The sequence below is a fragment of the Hypomesus nipponensis genome, chromosome 15, assembly GCF_054491055.1.
Source record: "Hypomesus nipponensis isolate SF chromosome 15, ASM5449105v1, whole genome shotgun sequence".
Classification (NCBI taxonomy): Eukaryota; Metazoa; Chordata; class Actinopteri; order Osmeriformes; family Osmeridae; genus Hypomesus; species Hypomesus nipponensis.
Window position 1 is genome coordinate 5,726,574 of NC_140375.1, and position 20,070 is coordinate 5,746,643.

Consider the following 20,070-nt stretch of genomic DNA (forward strand, 5'->3'; position numbering starts at 1 on the left):
AATGGGTTTAGACTCTAAAGTGACTGTGGCCTCTATCGAGTACCTTACTGTAAACTATCTATTACACAGTGACATAGATTCCTATAGGAGCCTTAGAGGGAGTGATGCATCCATTTCTCTGAAGTTCCAGCACACGTTCTGGCCCATCTGACCACACACACACAGTCTGGGGCAGGAGTAGGAGGGGAGGGGAAGAGACTGGGAATGTGGAGGCGTGGGGAGGGGGAGGGGAGGTCCTTCTAACAGGGTGATATAGACAAACTACCATGGGAAGGAATGCATGTGCCTGTGAGTGTTGGAGAGAGAGAGAGACAGAGAGAGAGAGAGAGAGAGAGAGAGAGAGAGAGAGAGAGAGAGAGAGAGAGAGAGAGAGAGAGAGAGAGAGGAATAGAAAGAGAGAAAGATTGAGGGAGAAAGAGAAAACCAGAGAGAGAGACGCCGGGAGGGAGAGTTTGTGAGAGACAGATTGAGAGGGAGAGAGGGAGAGAGAGAGAAGGAACTTTAGGGGAGGGAGCAGAGACGGAATAGGATACGAGTGCAGGCTGCAGCGTGGCTAGAGGAGCTGAATGAAAGAGTTTAGTGCACTTTCTATCTCACTTCTATCCCTCTCTCTCTTTTTTTGGCCTCCTTTTCTCTCTCTTTCTATCTCTCTCTCTCTACCATAACTCTCTCTCTCCTCCCTCTCTCTCTCTCTCTCTCTCTCTCTCTCTCTCTCTCTCTCTCTTCCTCTCTCACTTTCTCTTCTGTCTGTCCTTCCTGTCTCTCTTTTGCTCTCTCTCCACCACTCTATCCTCCTCAGTCTCTCTCCCTTCCTCCTCTCTCTGAAGTACGCATGGTTTATGTCCCGGCGAGCCACCAACCATATGTCCTGCACACAAAGAGATTCCCTGCCAGTCTGACAGAGGAGGAGCAGCAGGATCAAACCCTTAGGACCTGCATCGAGGGAGAGCAGGAGCAGGAGAAACAAGAGTAGCGGCAGGGAGGAGCAGGAGAAGGAAGGAGGGGGAAGAGGAACAGGAGGAGGAAGGAGAAGGAGCAGAAGGAGACGCAAAAGAAGGAGCAAGAGGCCGGAGGAGGGGGTGCAGGAGGAGGAGGAGGAAGGAGAAAGAGAAAGGCAAAGGAGGAAGGAGCGCAATCAGGAAGGAAGAGGAGGAGGAACAATAGGAGCGGTTGCAAGGAGCAGAACCTGGATCAGTCCCACCTCTGACCCCCAGAGGGGCTCGCTCTATCCCACCACCAGGTGGCGCTGTAGGGGAGGACCACCATGCCAGTGACCCGGGGCAGGGAGGATCTGGGCGGGCGTCTGCTGCTACCTGGCCTGGTCCTCCTGGTGCTTCTCCTGGCCCACCAGGGGCTCTCCCACCCCCAGTGTCTTGACTACAAGCCCCCCTTCCAGCCACGCGAGCCCCTGGTCTTCTGCAAGGCCTACGCCAAGTTTGGATGCTGCGATTTGGAGAAGGATGAAGAGATCTCCCAGAGGTTCTACCAGATTATGGACAACTTTGATTACGCAGGCTACGTTAGCTGTGGGAAATACATACGCAGCATCCTCTGCCAGGTAGAGTACTGTGGGACCAGGCTATCACCTGGACTTGTGTCAGACATCACACCCTAAACTGTCTGATTATTATAACAATATGTTCATTTAGGAAGCAATTTTACCCATAGCTTATCATTGATGGGGACTGTCTACATGTCCAATATGTCGACAGTAAAACGGGCTATTAACCAAGCAACACTCAGGCATGGAAATATTTGTGAAATTTTGTTGGAAAGATTTGCTGCTGGCCAAGTCATAAGGATGACAGTGCCAAGACAGTGCCAAGACAGTGACAGGGAGGGAAGGAGAGATTGAGGGAGGGAGAGGGAGAGAAGCAGGGAGGGAGGGTTGGAAGGAGGAAGAGATAAACTGAGTGAGTGAGCAGAGAAAGGGAAGGCTCTGGTGAAGTGAGAGGGAGGACTGTGGGTTGTGGTCTCCAACGTGTCTCCCAGGTTCTCCCCTCCTGGTCCAGCTGAGCTGGAGGCTGGGGATCCAGCGCTGAGAGTCGGGGAGACCCCGAGAGACCGGGCCCCCACCCGTGCCCTAGGCCACTTAGCCTGTGTAAACCCTGCTGAATGGCGTCGTCTGTTGGGTCAGTTATCAGAGATACAGGAGGCTGCTTGTTATCTGTCAGAGGGTCCACCGACCAGCCAAACACTCACTTCCTACCTGACCACCACACAGGATATATCAGCTTACTACTGGAGGGAGAGTGAGGGAGAGGGGGGGGGATAGTGAGAGAGAGAGAGAGAGAGAGAGAGAGAGAGAAAGAGAGAGAGAGAGGGGGAGAGAGAGAGAGAGAGAGGGGGAGAGAGAGAGAGAGAGAGAGAGAGAGAGAGAGAGAGAGAGAGAGAGAGAGAGAGAGAGAGAGAGAGAGAGAGAGAGAGAGAGAGGGAGTGAAAGGGAAAGAGAAAGAGAAAGGGAGAGAGAAAGTGAGGGGTGGGGGTAGTGGTGGAGTTGAAGGGTTGAGTTGAAGAGTTGAGTGTGGATATAAACAGTGAAGTGAGCCACACTATAGCCTGACCCTGAGACTCAGCGCTGCAGAAGGCTGCTGCAGTGAGTCTGGAAACATGGACCTGAGAGGGGCTGTGCTGAGATTTGGCAGACGTGCGCTCTGAACGTGCACTCCATACGTGCACTCCATACGTGCACTCCATACGTGCACTCCATACGTGCACTCCATACGTGCACTCCATACGTGCACTCTCGTGGATGTAGCAGAGAGATTTATTTGAGGGTATGTCTGTGGACTTCAGTAACCCATGAAGGAAAGCTAGACGTACACATAGCCCCAACCCCTGGCTGTCCTACTCACCTGTGTGTCTCAGCTCATATCTGTGTGTGTGTGTGTGTGGGAGTGTGTGTATGTGGGTGCGTGGATGCTTGTGTGTGTGTGCACGTCTGTATGTGTGTGTGTGTGTGTGTGCGTGCGTGGGTGTGGTGCCGCTTCAAGTCTGTTTCCTCGTAAAACGCTGCCTTTTGAAACACCTCACATCTGGCTGCCATCTCTCTGAGGAGAAGCCACGTGGAACAGAGGCAGTCCTGACTAATCACAGCAGCTCTGACACAGACCGACTACAGTCTGATTTATCACAGCAGCTCTCTCACACAGACTGACTACAGTCTGATTTATCACAGCAGCTCTGACACAGACCGACTACAGTCTGATTTATCACAGCAGCTCTGACACAGTCCGACTACAGTCTGATTTATCACAGCAGCTCTGACACAGACCGACTACAGTCTGATTTATCACAGCAGCTCTCTCACACAGACCGACTACAGTCTGATTTATCACAGCAGCTCTCTCACACAGACCGACTACAGTCTGATTTATCACAGCAGCTCTCTCACACAGACTGACTACAGTCTGATTTATCACAGCAGCTCTCTCACACAGACTGACTACAGTCTGATTTATCACAGCAGCTCTCTCACACAGACTGACTACAGTCTGACTGGGGAGCCTACATAGGCTACTGTATATCTGGTTGTGCACTACTGGAGGAATAGCAGGATTACTAGATGCTGTGTGTGACTATTGTCTGCCAGGGCAGGACTGTTTCACCAGTCAGGAGTAGTGTCAAGACTGTTTCACCAGTCAGGAGTAGTGTCAAGACTGTTTCACCAGTCAGGACTAGTGTCAAGACTGTTTCACCAGTCAGGACTAGTGTCAAGACTGTTTCAACAATGATATCATATTAGGTTTGTTCTTTTCTTTCTTTTCCAACCAAGTCCAACCAAATAACTTTTTGAACTTTTTGGATCCTTTTCTAATCATAGCATGTGTCCTATTTGGCTAAACCCATGGCAAAACTGGGAGCTAGAGTTATTGCATCTTAACACACTATCTGGCAAGGATGTGGGTGTCCCAGGAGCCCTGGCTGTCATAGTGAATGAGGTGAGATGGGGCCGCTGTAGAACAATGACGTGTGGGTGTATGTGGGTAGAGGAGAGACAGTGGATCTTTGTAGCTAGCCCTGGTGGAGTTTCAACAGAGTTGGGTAAAAGAGACATCTGAGTTGTTTTCATGCTCTGACACACGATCTGTTTGTGAAGATCCATGCATTTTGTCAGGTTCTTTTAGTACGCAATGGAGCCCAATATAACTCAGTGGAACCTTTCCAGAACAAAGCAGTCATTGTATGATGTCTATATTCACATGACCTGAGCCAAGGAAGTGAAGAGACCAGGATGACTGGGTTTGGTTGTCATGGACTTGAAAGGAGAGGATGGCCCCCTGGTAGGATGTACCAGTTTAGATCAGGAGTACAAAACAAATGCACCCCTCATCAGGAGCCAAGTGCAGTTATTTTTGGATTTGAACGAACAAATGATTGGTTTTACTTCAGGTGCCCTGCACCCTCATCCTGTGGCTATTAGCAGGTTTAAGATCCAGATAAGACATTTATTTATTCTGCCTCAGTTTATGCAGTGTTTGTTTATTCCATGCGCAGTAAATCAAATGAGATATTTACCTTAACCTGCCAAACACTTGGTGTTAGTAGGGCCCTTTCTTCCTGATTGACTTCCCAACTTCTTCCCTCACTTCCTTTCCTCACAGCTGTGATTACAATCACTTCTTCAGTGTTGACAATGGACCATGGTTATCTTAAATAGCTCCACGTAGACTTTGCCCATGCATCGTTCAGAGTACACCATTCCTATTGACGTCATCGGTAGCGCTGGGATTACGCAATCCACCCAATAATTATGGTGAGCACCAGATTCCGGCATTGGACCAACCACCACACTGTGCTGGTGATGTTGGGGTCCGTTGATACAGTCTCCTTTCCAGAGCCACGTCTGACACCACCTAGTGAATGTCACCATCCTTCTTCCAGCTCGGACTGGCAAACAACAGACACATGACTGGAGGCAGCATGGTGCCAGTCAAGATGGCGGTGGCTGCTTCCTGCAGGCCTGCAGCAGTGGTCTACCAGCACCATGTTGGGCGTGGCGACTGTGGCTTTGACTCTAGAAGAAGCTGGACGTCTCGAGACCTGTATTTAGACCGTCTGTTGTATATAGACCGGACTGACGGCCATCATTATCTACTTAGAGAAGAGAGGACTCGTTTGAGGCTCTCATTCTCCCATTTTCTTAAACTCAGAGTGAGGTCATAGTCCACAAATAAAAACCTGTTCAAGATGGTGACCAACAAAGTCTTTTTGAAGACACATAGACGGTTTTCTAGACAGATTTTTCACCATGAAATTCCGTGTTCCAGTTTACTGTCCAAAATGTCCAACATGACTCCAAGATGACCTTTGATAGGTACAAATATCCATAGATGTGATACATACAAAAGTTGTTTGAGATAGATTTATTACCATGAATCCCCTTTTCCTGTCTACCCTGCGCTATAACCCCACCCCTTCCTGTTCCGCTAGGAGTGTTCTCCGTACTCCGCCCACCTGTTCGACGCGGAGGACGCCAACACGCCCATGCGGGTTCTCCCGGGCCTGTGTGGCGACTACTGCTCCGACTACTGGCACCAGTGCCGCTACACGCTCAGCCTCCTGACCGACAGCTTCAACGCCAGCGCCCTGGCCGCCATGGAGGAAGACAGGACCCGCTTCTGCTCCTTCCTGGAGCTGCGCGACCGCGAATACTGCTACCCCAACGTGCTGACCAACACCCAGCTCAACGCCAACCTGGGCGCGGTGCGCGAGGACCCCGAGGGCTGCCTGGAGCTGTGCCTGCAGGAAGTGGCCAACGGGCTGAGGAACCCTGTCGCCATGGTGCACGCCGACGACGGCACGCACCGGTTCTTCGTGGCGGAGCAGCTGGGCTACGTGTGGACGTACCTGGCCAACGGGTCGCGGGTCGACCGGCCGTTCTTGAACCTGACGCGCGCGGTGCTGACGTCGCCGTGGGCGGGGGACGAGCGGGGGTTCCTGTGCCTGGCGCTGCATCCTCGGTTCACCGCCGTGGGGAAGGTGTACGTGTACTACTCGGTCTCCGTGAAGAAGGAGGAGAAGATCCGCATCAGCGAGTTCACCCTGCACCCCGACGACATGAACCAGCTGGACCACTCCTCCGAGAGGTCAGGTCACTGGCACTAGTCTCAGAGGTCACACGCGTCACAGGTCCTGGGTGTTAGGGTTTAAACACGATCAAATATGAAATGAAACACATAGGGGCACGTTATAAACATCTGAAAATGTGTGTCACTTACACAATATTCAAACTGTGATCTCACTGTGGTCCCTATAGAATATCCACACACCTGTAGTATATGGGTCATGGGGAGATCATGGGGATAACATGTTTATAGTTTAAAGGACATCCTGGCCAAAGGCTGGGATTTACTGCTTAATACTGTCAGATATAGACACATGCCCCTGTAAACATCTCACATCAGTTGTTGTTAATGAACCATGCAATGCTGAGTCACTGTCAGTGAGGGACAAACTGCTGAGTCAATGGTTGTGTTTCTCTGCAGGACCATTTTGGAGGTGGTGGAACCAGCGTCCAATCACAACGGAGGACAGCTACTCTTCGGCCATGACGGTTATCTCTACATCTTCATAGGGGATGGGGGGAGGGCCGGAGACCCCTTTGGCAAGTTTGGAAACTCCCAGAACAAGTAGGTGACCGCTTCAACAGTAGGTAACGGCTGACATATATTCAAAGGGATGGTGCTTATTTACATTACTCCCAGTGAACCATTCCATGAACACTTATTTTAACACTTCCCCAAACCTCCCTCTTGGAAAGATATATAGTATTGTGTGTTATCATTCTAAACCTTTCAAAATCCTTCAATCAAACGTGAAAGAGGAGTTTGTATGAATATTAGCATTCCAGAGTCTGTTCCAGAGCTAAAAAACAACAAGATACATTATTGACAAATAGTTGTTCAATCAACGGTATTACATATCCAACCATAATACAGCAACAACATCAGAAATCCACTTTTGAGTGTGTCAAGAAGCATCAACAGTTCAGGTTTAATGGGATGGAAAGACCTTCTCACAAGAGGCCCCATCAAGCACATCTTGTAGCGTGACATGCATGTTTACGCCAGGGGTGGCTCCATGGCCTGTAAACAGGCTAGGGAGTCTGGAGGGCACTCTTTGACTCCCCCTGTGTTTGTAAACACTCTGACTCACCTCCCTCAAACTCTGACCTTCACTTGTTCCAGCAGGACTAACAGCAAGTTGAGAAGTCGACTGATTGTGACTTTGGGCTGAATTGTTGTGGTTGTGTTTGCCACATTCTATACATTTACCAGATGCTTTTATCCATGGGGACCTACACATGGTGCATGCAGAAAGGACAGCAGAAAAGCAGGGCTCAGTAGGATTGGAAGTGCAGAAGTTACCTCAACCCTCAGTTGTAACTGAGAAAGTACAGGTGTTCATGCTGTAGGGGCCATGAATGACCTCAGCTAGGTGTGTGTGTGAGGGTGTGTGTGCATGTGATTGTGTGTGTGTGTGGCGATAAAGATGAAACAGCCCCTCAGTGTTAGCATTGGATAGTTAGCTGAATGTGTGTATGTCTGCTTGTGTGTGTGTGTGTGTGTCTGTAGCAATGGAGATGCAACTGTCTCTCCCAGTGTTAGCCTTGGCACAGAAGGGCCCCAGCCTTACCCTGGCAGCCTTACCCTGGCAGCCTTACCCTGGCAGCCCAGAGCATGGTTGGCAGCGCCTGGAACCTCCACACTGGCATGGGGCCCTGCAGGAACAGCTCTGTTCAAAATATTTGGGATGAAAATCACCTGTAGTGCAGTGTCAATATTGTGGAATTTGTTTTTTGTGTTAACAAAGAACAAAACACCTTCTTTGTAGGTTGAAGATTCACAATCACTGAAACAAATAGTTTCTTGGACCTGTGTATTTTATTTGAGATTATTCCTATAAACTGGGCAGTGAAAAAAAGGTTGTAGTTTCTTGGACGAGTTGAGAGAGCGGCCCAGTGGACTGCACTGCTCACCACCTCCCAAACCCACCGGCCAGTCTGCTGGGCTGGGCCCAAAGAGTCACGACTTGGGTATTTCAGAAGTCAATATTTATGGAGAAATGTCTCCACATCATGGTCGCTACTCTACTACCATGTGACACCAATGGCCGACTTTTGCAAAGTTCCAGTTTTTCAAAACACACCAGAGCACAGCGAGGAGACACAGTTTTGACATGCTGTGTTCAGATTCAGGTTTCCTGAATGCAACTGGACCCTCTCAGCCTGCTTAGCTAAAACCAAGATCTTCTTAACATTGACTGACAGCAGAACAAGTCCATTCTGACATCCCATGGGTTCACTCCTCAACAGTCCTGCTGGATGATAGCGTTCCCAAACACACCACATGCCCAGGTTCATGATTCATACGCTCCTTACAGACATAATGACAAACCTTCTTACGGTAAATTAATTCCATGTACCAGGTCAATATCTCCAGGACATGCTCGATGAATTGCCAGCCTGTACTGGTCAGGTCTGGTCTCCTCATTCATTTCCACAGCCAGGATTCTGCATTCAGCTCATTAGAGGCCCCATGACAGCCACCGGTCTAGAGCTTTCTATAGGTAGATCACACAAGCAAAACATTGTATATGAGATTTGTACCTGAGAGGTGTTGACAGGTAAGAGGCTTGTTTTTGACGTGGATGTCTGCTGTCTGTGACCTCAGAGGAGAAGAGTTTGTTGCCACCCTGGGGAAGGTGTAGGGGACAGGGAAAGAGAGGGAGCAGCAAAGCGAGGCTGCCAGAGAAGCCAGGGATGTGAAGGTCCCACCTCCAGCCAAGTGTAATATTTACTCTAGGCACTGTGGCCCAAGACACATAGTTGTGTTTGTAGGAGAGATGGAGAGAAAAAAGAAGGGAGAGAGGAGGGGAGGGCGGGGAGGAAGGTGAGAGAGTGTAGGAGGAGTCATGTATTCACATGTGTAGGAGTAAAGAAAAGAGAGGGATGGAAAAGTAAAAGAAGGGAGGAGGCATACTGAGTTGACTGAGATCAACCCCCCCCCCCCACATATTCACCCACTTCCACCCCATACCCCCACCCCTACATCTATCCCCTAACCCTACGCTTTGCCTCCACCCCCCACCTCCATCCCTTCCCCAAATCCCTAACTCCCACCCTCCACCCCCTCTCCTCCCCCAGGTCCACTCACCTTGGGAAGGTGCTGCGCATCGACGTGGACAACAACGACGACGGCGCCCCCTACAGCATCCCGTCAGATAACCCCTTCGTCGGCGAGCGGGGCGCCCTGCCAGAGATCTACGCTTACGGCGTGAGGAACATGTGGCGCTGCTCCTTCGACCGCGGCGATCCGGTGAGCGGTACCGGGCGGAGCCGGCTGTTCTGTGGGGACGTGGGGCAGAACAAGTTTGAGGAGGTGGACCTGGTTGTGAAGGGGGGTAACTACGGCTGGAGAGCTAAGGAGGGTTTCTCGTGCTACGACCACAAACTCTGCCGAAACTCCTCCCTGGGTGAGCACGGAGATTACTCTGGGAACACAACAGACACAACCTTTATGTTTAATTTACTGAGAACACCCAAAACTTTTTTTGTTTGTATTGTGTTGTTTTATGGCTTTTGCTACTCTGTAAAGCACTGTGTTTCTCCTTGTAAAGCACTTTGGTCAACGGTTGTTGTCTTTAAAAGTGCCCTATAAATAAACTTGACTTGACTATGCATGGCAAAATGGAGGACCTTCAGTATTGGGGTTAAGCTGTGGAGAAAGGGTCTCTAACTGTGTTTACGGAGAGCTACCTTCCTGCAATGTTTTTGCTCCAGTTATAACTAACCTGACTAACTGCTAATAGGGTAGAATTCAAAAGTTGAATTCAAAAGTTAAAATGCATCAATGAATTCAATGTCAAAAGTAAATGTTACAAAACCTGTGCTATGTGTGTACTGTGTCCTCAGACGACATCCTACCTATCTTCGCCTACCCCCACAAACTGGGCAAGTCTGTGACAGGAGGGTACATCTACCGAGGCTGCCAGATGCCCAACCTCAACGGACTCTATATCTTCGGGGATTTCATGAGTGGGTGTGTGTTTGGATGGTCCCATGTTCACACATGGTTTTGCGTAACTACATCACATTGCATATGAATGCTGTATGTCGATCTTGTGTGTGTGTGTGTGTGTATGTGTGTCTGTTGATTTCTTATTAATTTTGCACCTGTGCCTTTGTGTTTCTGTGTGCTTCCTGTCTGTGTGTATTGTGTGCTCTGGTATGTGGCTGTGTGTGTACTTTTGTTTTGCATTTCCTGTGTGTGTGTGTGTGTGTGTGTGTGTGTTTGTGTCAAGGCGTCTGATGTCCTTGAGAGAGAACAAGACCACAGGGAAATGGAACTACAATGAGATCTGCATGGGCAGAGACCGGACTTGCAGTTTCCCCAAACTCATCAACAGTTACTACAAATACATAATCTCCTTTGCTGAGGACGAAGCCGGTAACTCACACCCTCTGCTTGGGAGATCAGGAGTTTCAGAAAGACGGGGGGGTTTCCTTTTCACTACTTCCTTTCTCTGTGTTTTTTTCTGTGGTCTCTGTGGCCCTTTTGTACACTGTAGAACACAAGACAGAATATTTTGATTTCCTACTTGGGGGAAAATGTGAAAATAAGTTGAGGAATGAATATTTATTTTTTAATGATGATAAACCGTGTATCGATACAATTCAATTGTGTTTGAAAGTTGACCAGTCGTGCTCTGATCTTGTATCTTGCCCTCCCTCTCTCTCTCTCTCTCTCTCTCTCTCTCTCTCTTCCTGTCCTGTCTGGGTTCCAGGGGAGCTGTACTTTCTGGCTACAGGGGCCCCTAGTGCCACTGCCAGGGCTGGAGTCGTCTACAAGATAGTAGACCCCTCCAGGTAGGAACTAACTACCCTAGGGCATCCGTCTGGAAAGCATCATCCGTTCTCTGTCGTTTTTCAGACATCCTGTCCGAACCATCAACTTTTTGCTGCCATCACTGTCAGACCACATTTCTAAATATGTTCTCATGCCTCTCTCATATTGTCTCCCTCCCTCCTCCTCTAGGAGAGCTCCCCCTGGCAAGTGCAGCTTCAAGCCAGCACCAGTCAAGATAAAGGGCAAGCTGATTCACTTCCACCCCAAGGAGGGTAAGCGACACCAACACCACAAACAAATGTGCCTGTCCTACTCGTGTCTTCTAAGGCTAAGTTCTAAGGCTACTGTGAGTCACAGTCTGAGTGCTCTAAATGTTCATTCTTTCTCGCTTGGCTCCCTCTCGCAGAGTTCATCATCAACAAGAAGCCCACGACAACCGCTGCCCCCACCACCACCACAAAGACTACTACAGCCCCACGCCCACGTCCAACAAAAGCCAGTCACAGACCTCCAGGCACCAGCCAGAGAACCACAGCTAGACCGCTCACCCTCTCCCACACGCTAAGGAAGCCTGGAAGGGCCACGACGCCCAGACCGGGCTATGCCACCACAAGAGCCCCTCACAAGAGAACCACACCCTCAAACACTATCACTGTTGCCCCAGGTAGGAGAACTGCCCCCTCAAGGTTCACCCCTACCCCCGGGCCCCGAACCCTGCTTACCCCAACAGGAAGGGGGCCCTCTTCCGTCTCTATGAGACCTCTGAACCCCCCACACACCACCAGACATCCCCAGACGACGCCCCAACCCCGGACCAGCCCCCGCACCAGGCTCCAGACCACTCCTCGCCCAGCCTACTGGACCCCAGCCCCCAAGCCCACCTCCAAGACCCTGAGGCCTAATGTCACCCTCCCCAAGGCCCAGGACAACCCCCTGAAGCCACAGGGTGACAAGATGGACAGCTCCAGCCCCAACCAGGTCCATAAGGGTCGCGGCCAGGGTTCGAAACCCCCCGGAGGCAGGCAGAGGCGCAGGAAGTCACGCGCGGGCTCGGTGAGACTGGTCAATGCCGACCAGCGTCCGGACAGGGGGCGTGTGGAGATTTTCATAAGGGGGGAGTGGGGGACGGTGTGTGATGACCTGTTCACCAGCAGCGCGGCAACAGTGGTGTGTCGCCAGCTGGGGTACCCCTTCGCGCTGCGCGTGGCTAAGAGGGCGGAGCTAGGGGAAGGAAGTAGCGATGTGCGCATCCTGTTGGACGACGTAGAGTGTGAGGGGACGGAGAGGACGCTGTTGGACTGTAAGCGGGCCAAAGTGGGAAAACACAACTGCTCCCACCAGGAGGATGTGGGGGTGGTGTGTGGATACCTGGAGGAGGAGTGAGCTGGAAGAGGTTCTTAGATGCAGCCTCAAGCTGATTGCGATCCAAGCTCAGATTCTCCAAAATCCTCAATTTTTTCTTTACCTTCCTGCTCTCCTCTGTCCCTCAATCCACTTGTGGAGTGGGGAGGGAGATGAACAGGACCAGGACTGTGTTTTTTCTGGGACACCAACAGGGGCTGCTCTCCTTGTCACAAAGATTGAAACAACACACCTTTATATGGCGGACAATTACATACTGCCCTTTTAAACTGAGAAAAACGTTACAGTTGTTTTTTCACATATTTTTTTATACAATGTGAGATGAGATGTGTAGACGTAATACATCAAAAGATGATGATTATGCGTGATGATTAATTAAATGAAAAATGCTGGCCATTCTGTACTTTACTGTATAATATATCAAATTCAACAGAGTGTATGTAAACTGGTTCTTGGCACAGGGTGCCATTTGTTACAGGGTGCCAATAAACGATTGATCACAATTATGATCCTAAATTCATCTTCTAAACTTTATTTCTGATTATTCAGGACAGAGCACCATGATTCACTTTGCAACACTGCCATCATGGGGACAACAGTAAACATTGCAACGTTAGGCCTACTGCACACGTAGCAAGACATTTGAGTGCGTATCCCAGACAGTAACATGATCTACACATTATGTTTTTCAGATTGACTGGTAGGGGCTTTTAACTATAGAACTCAAGACAACTATCAACTCGGCAGAAAACTTCCCTCCGTATGCCTGCGCCTCGTGGATCAGTCAAAACGTTTTCAATGGCTCTGAGCCAGACATACTTGGCCGGTGTTGCCAGTATCAGAGAGGGGTAGGGGGCGGCAACGGCATCCGCTCTACTGTTTCCGGTCCAAGGCCGTATCCGTCCATTCATTTTGTTGTGGCCAGTTATCTACTAGCCTGCTAGGAAACATAACTTGTCGGTGTTTTATCCTACTGAATGGATTACACGCCAACACAAAGTGAGTTTAAACAGCGTAAGTTACGTAGCTATGCAGTTTGTTGTGGTATAAAACTTCACACCGTCTTTGCCCAGATAAAGGCAACAGGAATTATGTTAGTGCTTAGCTTATTTAAACCGTATCGTAGTAGCTACTGTAGCTAGCTCCAAATATTCACGTAACAACTACAGTAACTACACACTAGCTGACACCGGCAGACCCGTTATTTAGCGTCCACATTTATCGGTAGCACTAGCTAGCTCGCTAACGTAAGCGAGAAAATAATAGTATTCACCTTAAGATGTTCTCATCTTGAGTACTGTAGTGCCAGTTTGAGAGTTTGAGAATTTTAAAGTGAATGTTTTCTGTGTTAACTTAATAGCGATGCTAACGTGTTCTCGTCTTGGGCGAATGACAGCTCACTCCATTGATCTGGAGTTTGATATTTAGGGGCACACACCTTCCTTTGTTTTTATATCGTTTAATCGTATTGGTGATTTCCTTGTACTTCTCTCTGAATGCATGGGGCTGACTTACCACATCTCTTGGAGTTAGAGGAAATGTCGCTTGGCTTTCTTTACAGAAGGGCTTTCGAGTAAAATAACAGCTTGACTGGTGGTTTTTCTCAGATCGGGTTTGAGTTTCTTCTGCTACCACAACGCCAGTTTAATTGAACCCTTCTGTTATCTTCAATCTAACATATTGGATCCACAATAAAACACAACCACCCCTCCTTTTAAACATCTAGAATACCTAAACCCCGACCATGGAAACATTACATTTACATTACATTTAACTAGTCATTTAGCAGACGCTCTTCTCCCCACTTCTTTTATTTACCACTCCCTTCTTCTCCACCTCTCGTCTCTTTCACCTCTCCCCTCCCACAGAGCCTAAGATGAGACAGAGGAACACTGTGGAGGGCCCAGACCCCATGTTTGAGGACACCAGTGCAGCACCAGGACGAGGCCCGGGGCTGGCGCCCCAGCCTGGGGGCTACAGGGGCCAGGAGGCCGGGCCTGGAGCCGGGGCCTACCCTGGGCAGACCCTGCTGTCAGACCCCATGTCTAACCTAGCCATGGCCTACGGCAGCAGTCTGGCCAGCCAGGGAAGGGAGATTATGGACAAGAACGTAAGCTTTCACTCGTCTGCTCCGGTGCTTGGTTAGTGGAACTGGGGCCAAATCTGACTGTGCATTCCAAGTTCCATTCCAATTTTCCTGTGAATAACATAATAACAATGTTATCATTTAGCCTAGCTGACACTTCTATCCAATGCCATGTTTTATCTAACAATTTTGGAATGTTAATAGTTTTTTGGAGTAGCCCAGGTAGGCTCTCCAAGAAATAACCCCTTTCCCTCCCTCCCTCCCTCCCTCCCTCCCTCCCTCCCTCCCTCCCTCCCTCCCTCCCTCCCTCCCTCCCTCCCTCCCTCCCTCCCTCCCTCCCTCCCTCCCTCCCTCCCTCCCTCCCTCCCTCCCTCCCTCCCTCCCTCCCTCCCTCCCTCCCTCCCTCCCTCCCTCCCTCCCTCCCTCCCTCCCTCCCTCCCTCCCTCCCTCTCCCCCAGCTGGACCGCTTCCTCCCTGTGTCCAGGCTGAAGTACTACTTTGCGGTGGACACTGTCTACGTGGGCAAGAAGCTGGGCCTGCTCGTCTTCCCCTACATGCACCAGGTAGCGCACAGCCTCTGGGCCAGCTCACTTTGTTTATTGTTTACAGCACACACACACCAGGAACCACTACATGTTTTCATTCAACCACTAGCTTAATGTGAAGCATGTGTTGTGGGGGTAAGTGCTTTTTCTACCTGGTGAGAGCCTAAATGCTCCCAGTGTTTTCTTCTAAGTTCCAGTTTATTGTCAAATGAACCCAACAAAGTTATGTCCAATGACATGCTTGATATTGATATCTCTGAAGTAGACGAGAGAGAACGAGATATAATGAACCCCAGCATGTTTGTGTTGTTTAGAACTGGGAGGTGAGCTACCAGCAGGACACCCCTGTAGCCCCGAGGTTTGACATCAACGCCCCTGACCTCTACATCCCAGGTAACCCTTCACCTCTCGTTCATCCCCCGCAGCCATTGTCCACACCTTATGTTTTCTTCTCCCCTCCAACCATGGGATATCTTACATTGTCTTTGTCTCCTGCAGCTATGGGATTTATCACCTACGTGCTGGTGGCTGGCTTGGCTCTTGGAACTCAGAACAGGTAAGTGATCTTGTGATCAACTGTGTATGAGAGACAGACAGGTGTGTATGAGAGACAGACAGGTGTGTGTGAGAGACAGACAGATGTGTGAGACAGACAGGTGTGTATGAGAGACAGACAGGTGTGTGAGACAGACAGGTGTGTATGAGAGACAGACAGATGTGTGAGACAGACAGGTGTGTATGAGTCAGACGTATGTACAGACATCAGGGGCAGCTGTAGAAGAACACATTTGCTCACCCTTACTCATCCCAACTCCCAATTCCTCTCTTTCCCCTTTCACCCATCTCTCGCCCGTCTACCTACCTCACCACCCTCTCCCTGCATTCGTTCTCCTCCTTCCTGCAACCCTTATCTGCCCTCTACCCACCTACCCTCTCTCTCCCCCCCCCCCCGCCTGCTTTCTTTACCCACCCCTCCTTCCGTCCCGCCTCCCCCTCTACCCCTCCCGGTCTCCCCCTCCCCCAGGTTCTCTCCAGAGATCCTGGGCATGCAGGCCAGCTCAGCCCTGGTGTGGCTCATCATGGAGGTGCTGGCCGTCCTGCTCAGCCTCTACCTGGTCACCGTCAACACAGACCTCACCACCATCGACCTGGTGGCCTTCTCCGGATACAAATACGTCGGGTGAGGGGAGGGGAGGGGAGTGGAGGGGAGGGGGGTGAGACGACTCGTCCTCGGCTTCCATCCTGGGAGCTCTGCTCTAAAGCTGGTTTGTGGTGTGTGTCGATGGTGTCGTGAGCCCAGCTTGTGCTGTGTATGTTGCAGGATGATCGTGGGCGTGGTGGCGGGCCTGCTGTTCGGCCGGACAGGATATTACCTCACACTGCTCTGGTGCTGCGTCTCCATCTTCGTCTTCATGGTGAGACGCAGGACGACAGGGTACTTCCTGTCTGTCTCTCTCCCAGCTGTCCTGGTGCCTCCGTCTGACTCTGGCCTCTGGCCTGCCTGTCTGCCTGTCTGTCTGTCTGTCTATCTGTCTGTCTCTTTCTCTGACCGCATCTGTCTGACTGGCAGGAGATGTCTGTTTGTGTGGGTGGGTGTCTGTCTGTCTGTCTAACTCTCTGTCTTTCTGACCCCTGTCTGCCTGTCTCAACCCCTGTCTCTCTGCCGGTCTTACCCAGAGTTGGAAAGTAGCAGCTGCTAAATGCAGGTGATTTTTCTCAACCAAGCAGGCATGGTGGCGGGTATCTCAAAGGAGCAAATGTAAACAAATCATGCAAATGCAGTATCACCTGCCTGTAGTCTAAAGGCCCAAAGTAGCAATTGTCAGCTAAACCGCTTGTTTTTATCACCGGGGCCAGGTATCACGCCACACAGAGGCAGGTGTGTCGAGCATTTGGCGGGGGATCTGTGGGTTTCACGTCACCGTGGTGACAGCCGTGCTTTGGTCAACATCTGCAGAGAGGAAAAGTATCATGGCAAAACTCTGCACAGTCATGTCAGTTTGCCCTCTACTTGTTTGAGATGTAGTTAATTAACTACAAGATTATAGCTGAGCTGGTCAGAAAGCTAGCTGAACTCTGGGGAAAGTCTAGGATCTCTGGCAATCCAGGCTGCTGGTCTCTCCCCCTGTCTGTCTCTCTCTGTCTAACCCCCTGTCTGTCTCTGTCTAACCCCCTGCCTGTCTCTCTCTGTTTCCCCCCTGTCTGTCTCTCTCTGTTTCCCCCCTGTCTGTCTCTCTCTGTTTCACCCCCTGTCTGTCTCTGTCTAACCCCCTGTCTGTCGCTCTCTGTTTCACCCCCTGTTTGTCTCTGTCTCACCCCCTGTCTGTCTCTCTGTCTCACCCCCTGTTTCTCTCACCCCGTCTCTCTCTGCTTCACCTCCTGTCTCTCTCTCTCTCTCTCACCCCCTGTCTCTCTGTCTCACCCCCTGTCTCTCTCTCACACCCCCTGTCTCTGTCTTACCTCCTGTCTGTCTCTGTTGGTCTCATCCTGTCTCTCCCTCCCTCTCCAGATCCGTACGTTGCGTCTGAAGCTCCTGTCAGAGGCAGCAGCTGAAGGCGTCCTGGTCCGAGGAGCCCGGAACCAGCTGAGGATGTACCTCACCATGTCCATAGCCGGAGCCCAGCCCATCTTCATGTACTGGCTCACCTACCACCTGGTCCGGTAGGGCCACAACCAGGAAGCACCAGCACCATGGCCTGAATCCTGACCTGGGAGCAGAGGAGGGGGGTGGGGGGGGGTTAGGGGTGACCTCTGACCTCTGTTTCGAGGTCAGGATAAGGGGTAGGGGTGATGATCAGGAGTTGCTAACGGTTAAGGATTCGATTTGATTGAAGGGTTTACAGTGGTTATCTCCTCACATGCTCTCAGTGGGGTTGTCCCATGTGACTGCCTTCTACAAGACTCACCAGAATGTTCTTCAACCCCCCCCCCCCCCCCAGTCCTCCTACAGAAATACAGTAACCACCTCCACACTCATTGACTTGCACAGCTTATACAGAACCACAGAAAAAGAGAGTTTTTAGGCCAAGGCAGGTTTCTGTCTCTCAGCACAAACTGAACAGTGGCCTTGTCGACTGAACAGTCTTTTTGTATCGTTCTTTCTACGTATTTGTCCAGATAATGATACGCCACTGATTGGTCTTCTCATGTGTTTGGATACTGTGTAATTCTTTGTGAAGATGTGTTTGTAAGTATGCGTTTGTTAAGAAGCTCGTGTGTTCATCCGGGAAGCTTCGGCTGAGCCACGGATGGAAAAAGCAAAGCAAGCCGCCGGTGTCCGTCCAGTCCAGTCCACAAAGGCTCATGTCATGGCCAGCTTCTTATAAAAACAGCGTTTTACATCTGTTGGACAGCCTAGCTCTGTAGTCAGTCAGGCTTAGGCCTGTTCGAAAACCAGGACCATTTGAAAACCGTTGTGTACGGAACAGAACACAATAAGGCGAACCACAGAAACGCAACGTCTCACTGTCTCCATCAATGTCTTGCCGAGGACAAGCCAGAGAAACAGGAAGTGGAGGCATGGGAAGATATGGTGTCAGAAGTGAGGCGGTGTTTTGACATGTGAAACACGACATGGGATCTTAAGACGTGATGGATGTTGATGTGCTGCTGCTTCGGTCTGCACACTCTCATCTCAAGATGGGTCTAGACAACTACTGGTGTAGGCCTGTCATGTTTTTATTCATTAATAATATTTAATATTGTCAAACCAGAAATAAAATATATTGTAATGGTATGACAGTGTTGTGCTCTTTATAACCTGGATTCTAGCACCATGGGTGCTGGCTAGCTAATTGATGACAATATAATTAAAACATTTGTTTTAATGTGTTATTTAATAGCACGTTTGGTCGAAAAAAAGCAGAGGGAAAGTGAGAGACAGTAAGCCTCACCTTCAAGGTCAGAAGAGGAGGTTGCGGCCAGTTCAATGTGTGTCTGACAGGGTGTGATGTCATTCTTTAAGTCCTCCTGTGTGTGTGCGTGTTCGTGCAAGCATTTTTTCTAAAATGATTTTGACATGTCAAATATCTTCTCAGAGAGGTGAGCTGCAAACGGGACCCGCAGGCTTGTCCAAGTAACTTAATATTGGCCGCGTTTCCCAGATTTGTTAAAAAGCTCTCAAGCGCTAAGAACTTCTTAAGAAATCGGGGAAACGCGGCCATTGATGGTATAGTGAACATGTGAACAACATGCAGTGTTAATGTGTGACCACTAGGGGACAGAGCAGCTCCTCAGGTGAGACGAGCAGCCGGGGGGATAGAGAGTGTTTAACACTGTCAGACTTAACTGTGTTTTAGTGGCTTTTCATACTCCTCAATCACCTTCATAACGGTATCCATACAATATGCAGCGAATCACATGTGCTCATGTTCGTGACTCATGTCATTGCTTCAAAGAATCCTTTTAAAAAAGTGTTTGAAATATGCAAAGCAAAATTGCTCTCACTCGCTCTCTCTCTTTCTCACTGTCTTTCTAAGCACACACAAAATACAAAACTCTCCTCCTCCTTCCCCTCCATCTCCTCATCCTCCTCCTCCCTCCATCTCCTGGTAAACAGTTGGGACATTAAACCTCTATAGTAAACCCAGGCCAGCCCCCCTGACTCCATGCTAATCACCCTCGCCCATTTCCATGGTCCACATTACCATACAGATGTTGCTAAGAATGAGCGAGCAGCTTCACAAAGGGCCTGCTCTGAGAGGTGTGGCTCTTGTTTAATATCTCCCAGCAGCCCTCTCAAACCCCCCCCCCCCTCCCTCTGACCCCCCCTCACACACACACACCCCTGGCCCCTAGAAACCAGCAGCTAGCTATTGTCTGCCTCTCTTCAGTTGTGGGATGTCTTCAGTGTGCTTACAACAGAATGCCGGGACAAAGATGAACAATGCTCACACACACACACACACACACCCTCAACTTCTGTTCCCTTCTGTCTGTGTGTGAGAGAGACCCAGTAATGGATGGAAATCAGTCACAAGTATCATGTGCTTCATTATGCAGTCAGGTCACTTTTGTTCCAGCATCTGTTGCAAAGTTTGGTTTCTTTTTGGACTAAAACCCTCCGAACCGTGAAAATGCATGTGGTTTGATAATCTAAAGTGGCTCATCTTGAAGAAACTGTGGAAAGGAAATTATGCATTGACTAATCATAATCTAAATCCTTCTTTGAAAAGACAAGAGAAAAAGCGGAGTTGTTTCCCTGTTTTAAGATTTTGTTTTATTTTTA

General features: G+C 49.8%; 2 protein-coding genes across 3 annotated transcripts; both read left to right on the top strand.

The window, feature by feature from the left end:
* Positions 1–736: 736 nt before the first annotated feature.
* Positions 737–12,730, top strand: LOC146257170 (HHIP-like protein 1). Its single transcript, XM_084675150.1, has 9 exons — positions 737–1,558; positions 5,434–6,089; positions 6,489–6,632; positions 9,149–9,477; positions 9,917–10,043; positions 10,306–10,451; positions 10,789–10,870; positions 11,040–11,122; positions 11,257–12,730. Exons 1-9 carry the CDS (start codon positions 1,265–1,267, stop codon positions 12,231–12,233), a joined length of 2,838 nt encoding a protein of 945 aa, XP_084531276.1. The 5' UTR covers positions 737–1,264; the 3' UTR covers positions 12,234–12,730.
* Positions 12,731–13,071: 341 nt separating this feature from the next.
* yif1b (Yip1 interacting factor homolog B (S. cerevisiae)) lies at positions 13,072–18,579 on the top strand. 2 transcript variants are annotated; one of them, XM_084675134.1, is made up of 8 exons: positions 13,072–13,211; positions 14,081–14,322; positions 14,757–14,861; positions 15,158–15,236; positions 15,342–15,399; positions 15,868–16,023; positions 16,165–16,258; positions 17,353–18,579. In XM_084675134.1, exons 1-8 carry the CDS (start codon positions 13,190–13,192, stop codon positions 17,506–17,508), a joined length of 912 nt encoding a protein of 303 aa, XP_084531260.1. In that variant the 5' UTR covers positions 13,072–13,189; the 3' UTR covers positions 17,509–18,579. The 2 variants fall into 2 exon arrangements, with proteins under 2 accessions (XP_084531260.1, XP_084531259.1); XM_084675133.1 differs by having other exon boundaries at positions 13,105–13,226.
* The last annotated feature ends 1,491 nt before the right edge of the window (positions 18,580–20,070 follow it).

Excerpts from the sequence above, each read along its gene's own strand:
- LOC146257170 (XM_084675150.1), top strand. The coding sequence starts at position 1,265 with ATGCCAGTGACCCGGGGCAGGGAGGATCTGGGCGGGCGTCTGCTGCTA. Across the intron at positions 6,090-6,488 it reads CTGGACCACTCCTCCGAGAG|GACCATTTTGGAGGTGGTGG; the intron begins GTCAGGTCACTG and ends GTTTCTCTGCAG. Across the intron at positions 10,044-10,305 it reads TTCGGGGATTTCATGAGTGG|GCGTCTGATGTCCTTGAGAG; the intron begins GTGTGTGTTTGG and ends GTTTGTGTCAAG.
- yif1b (XM_084675133.1), top strand. The coding sequence starts at position 13,190 with ATGGATTACACGCCAACACAAAGTGAGTTTAAACAGC. Across the intron at positions 14,323-14,756 it reads GGGAGATTATGGACAAGAAC|CTGGACCGCTTCCTCCCTGT; the intron begins GTAAGCTTTCAC and ends CCTCTCCCCCAG. Across the intron at positions 15,400-15,867 it reads GCTCTTGGAACTCAGAACAG|GTTCTCTCCAGAGATCCTGG; the intron begins GTAAGTGATCTT and ends CCCCTCCCCCAG.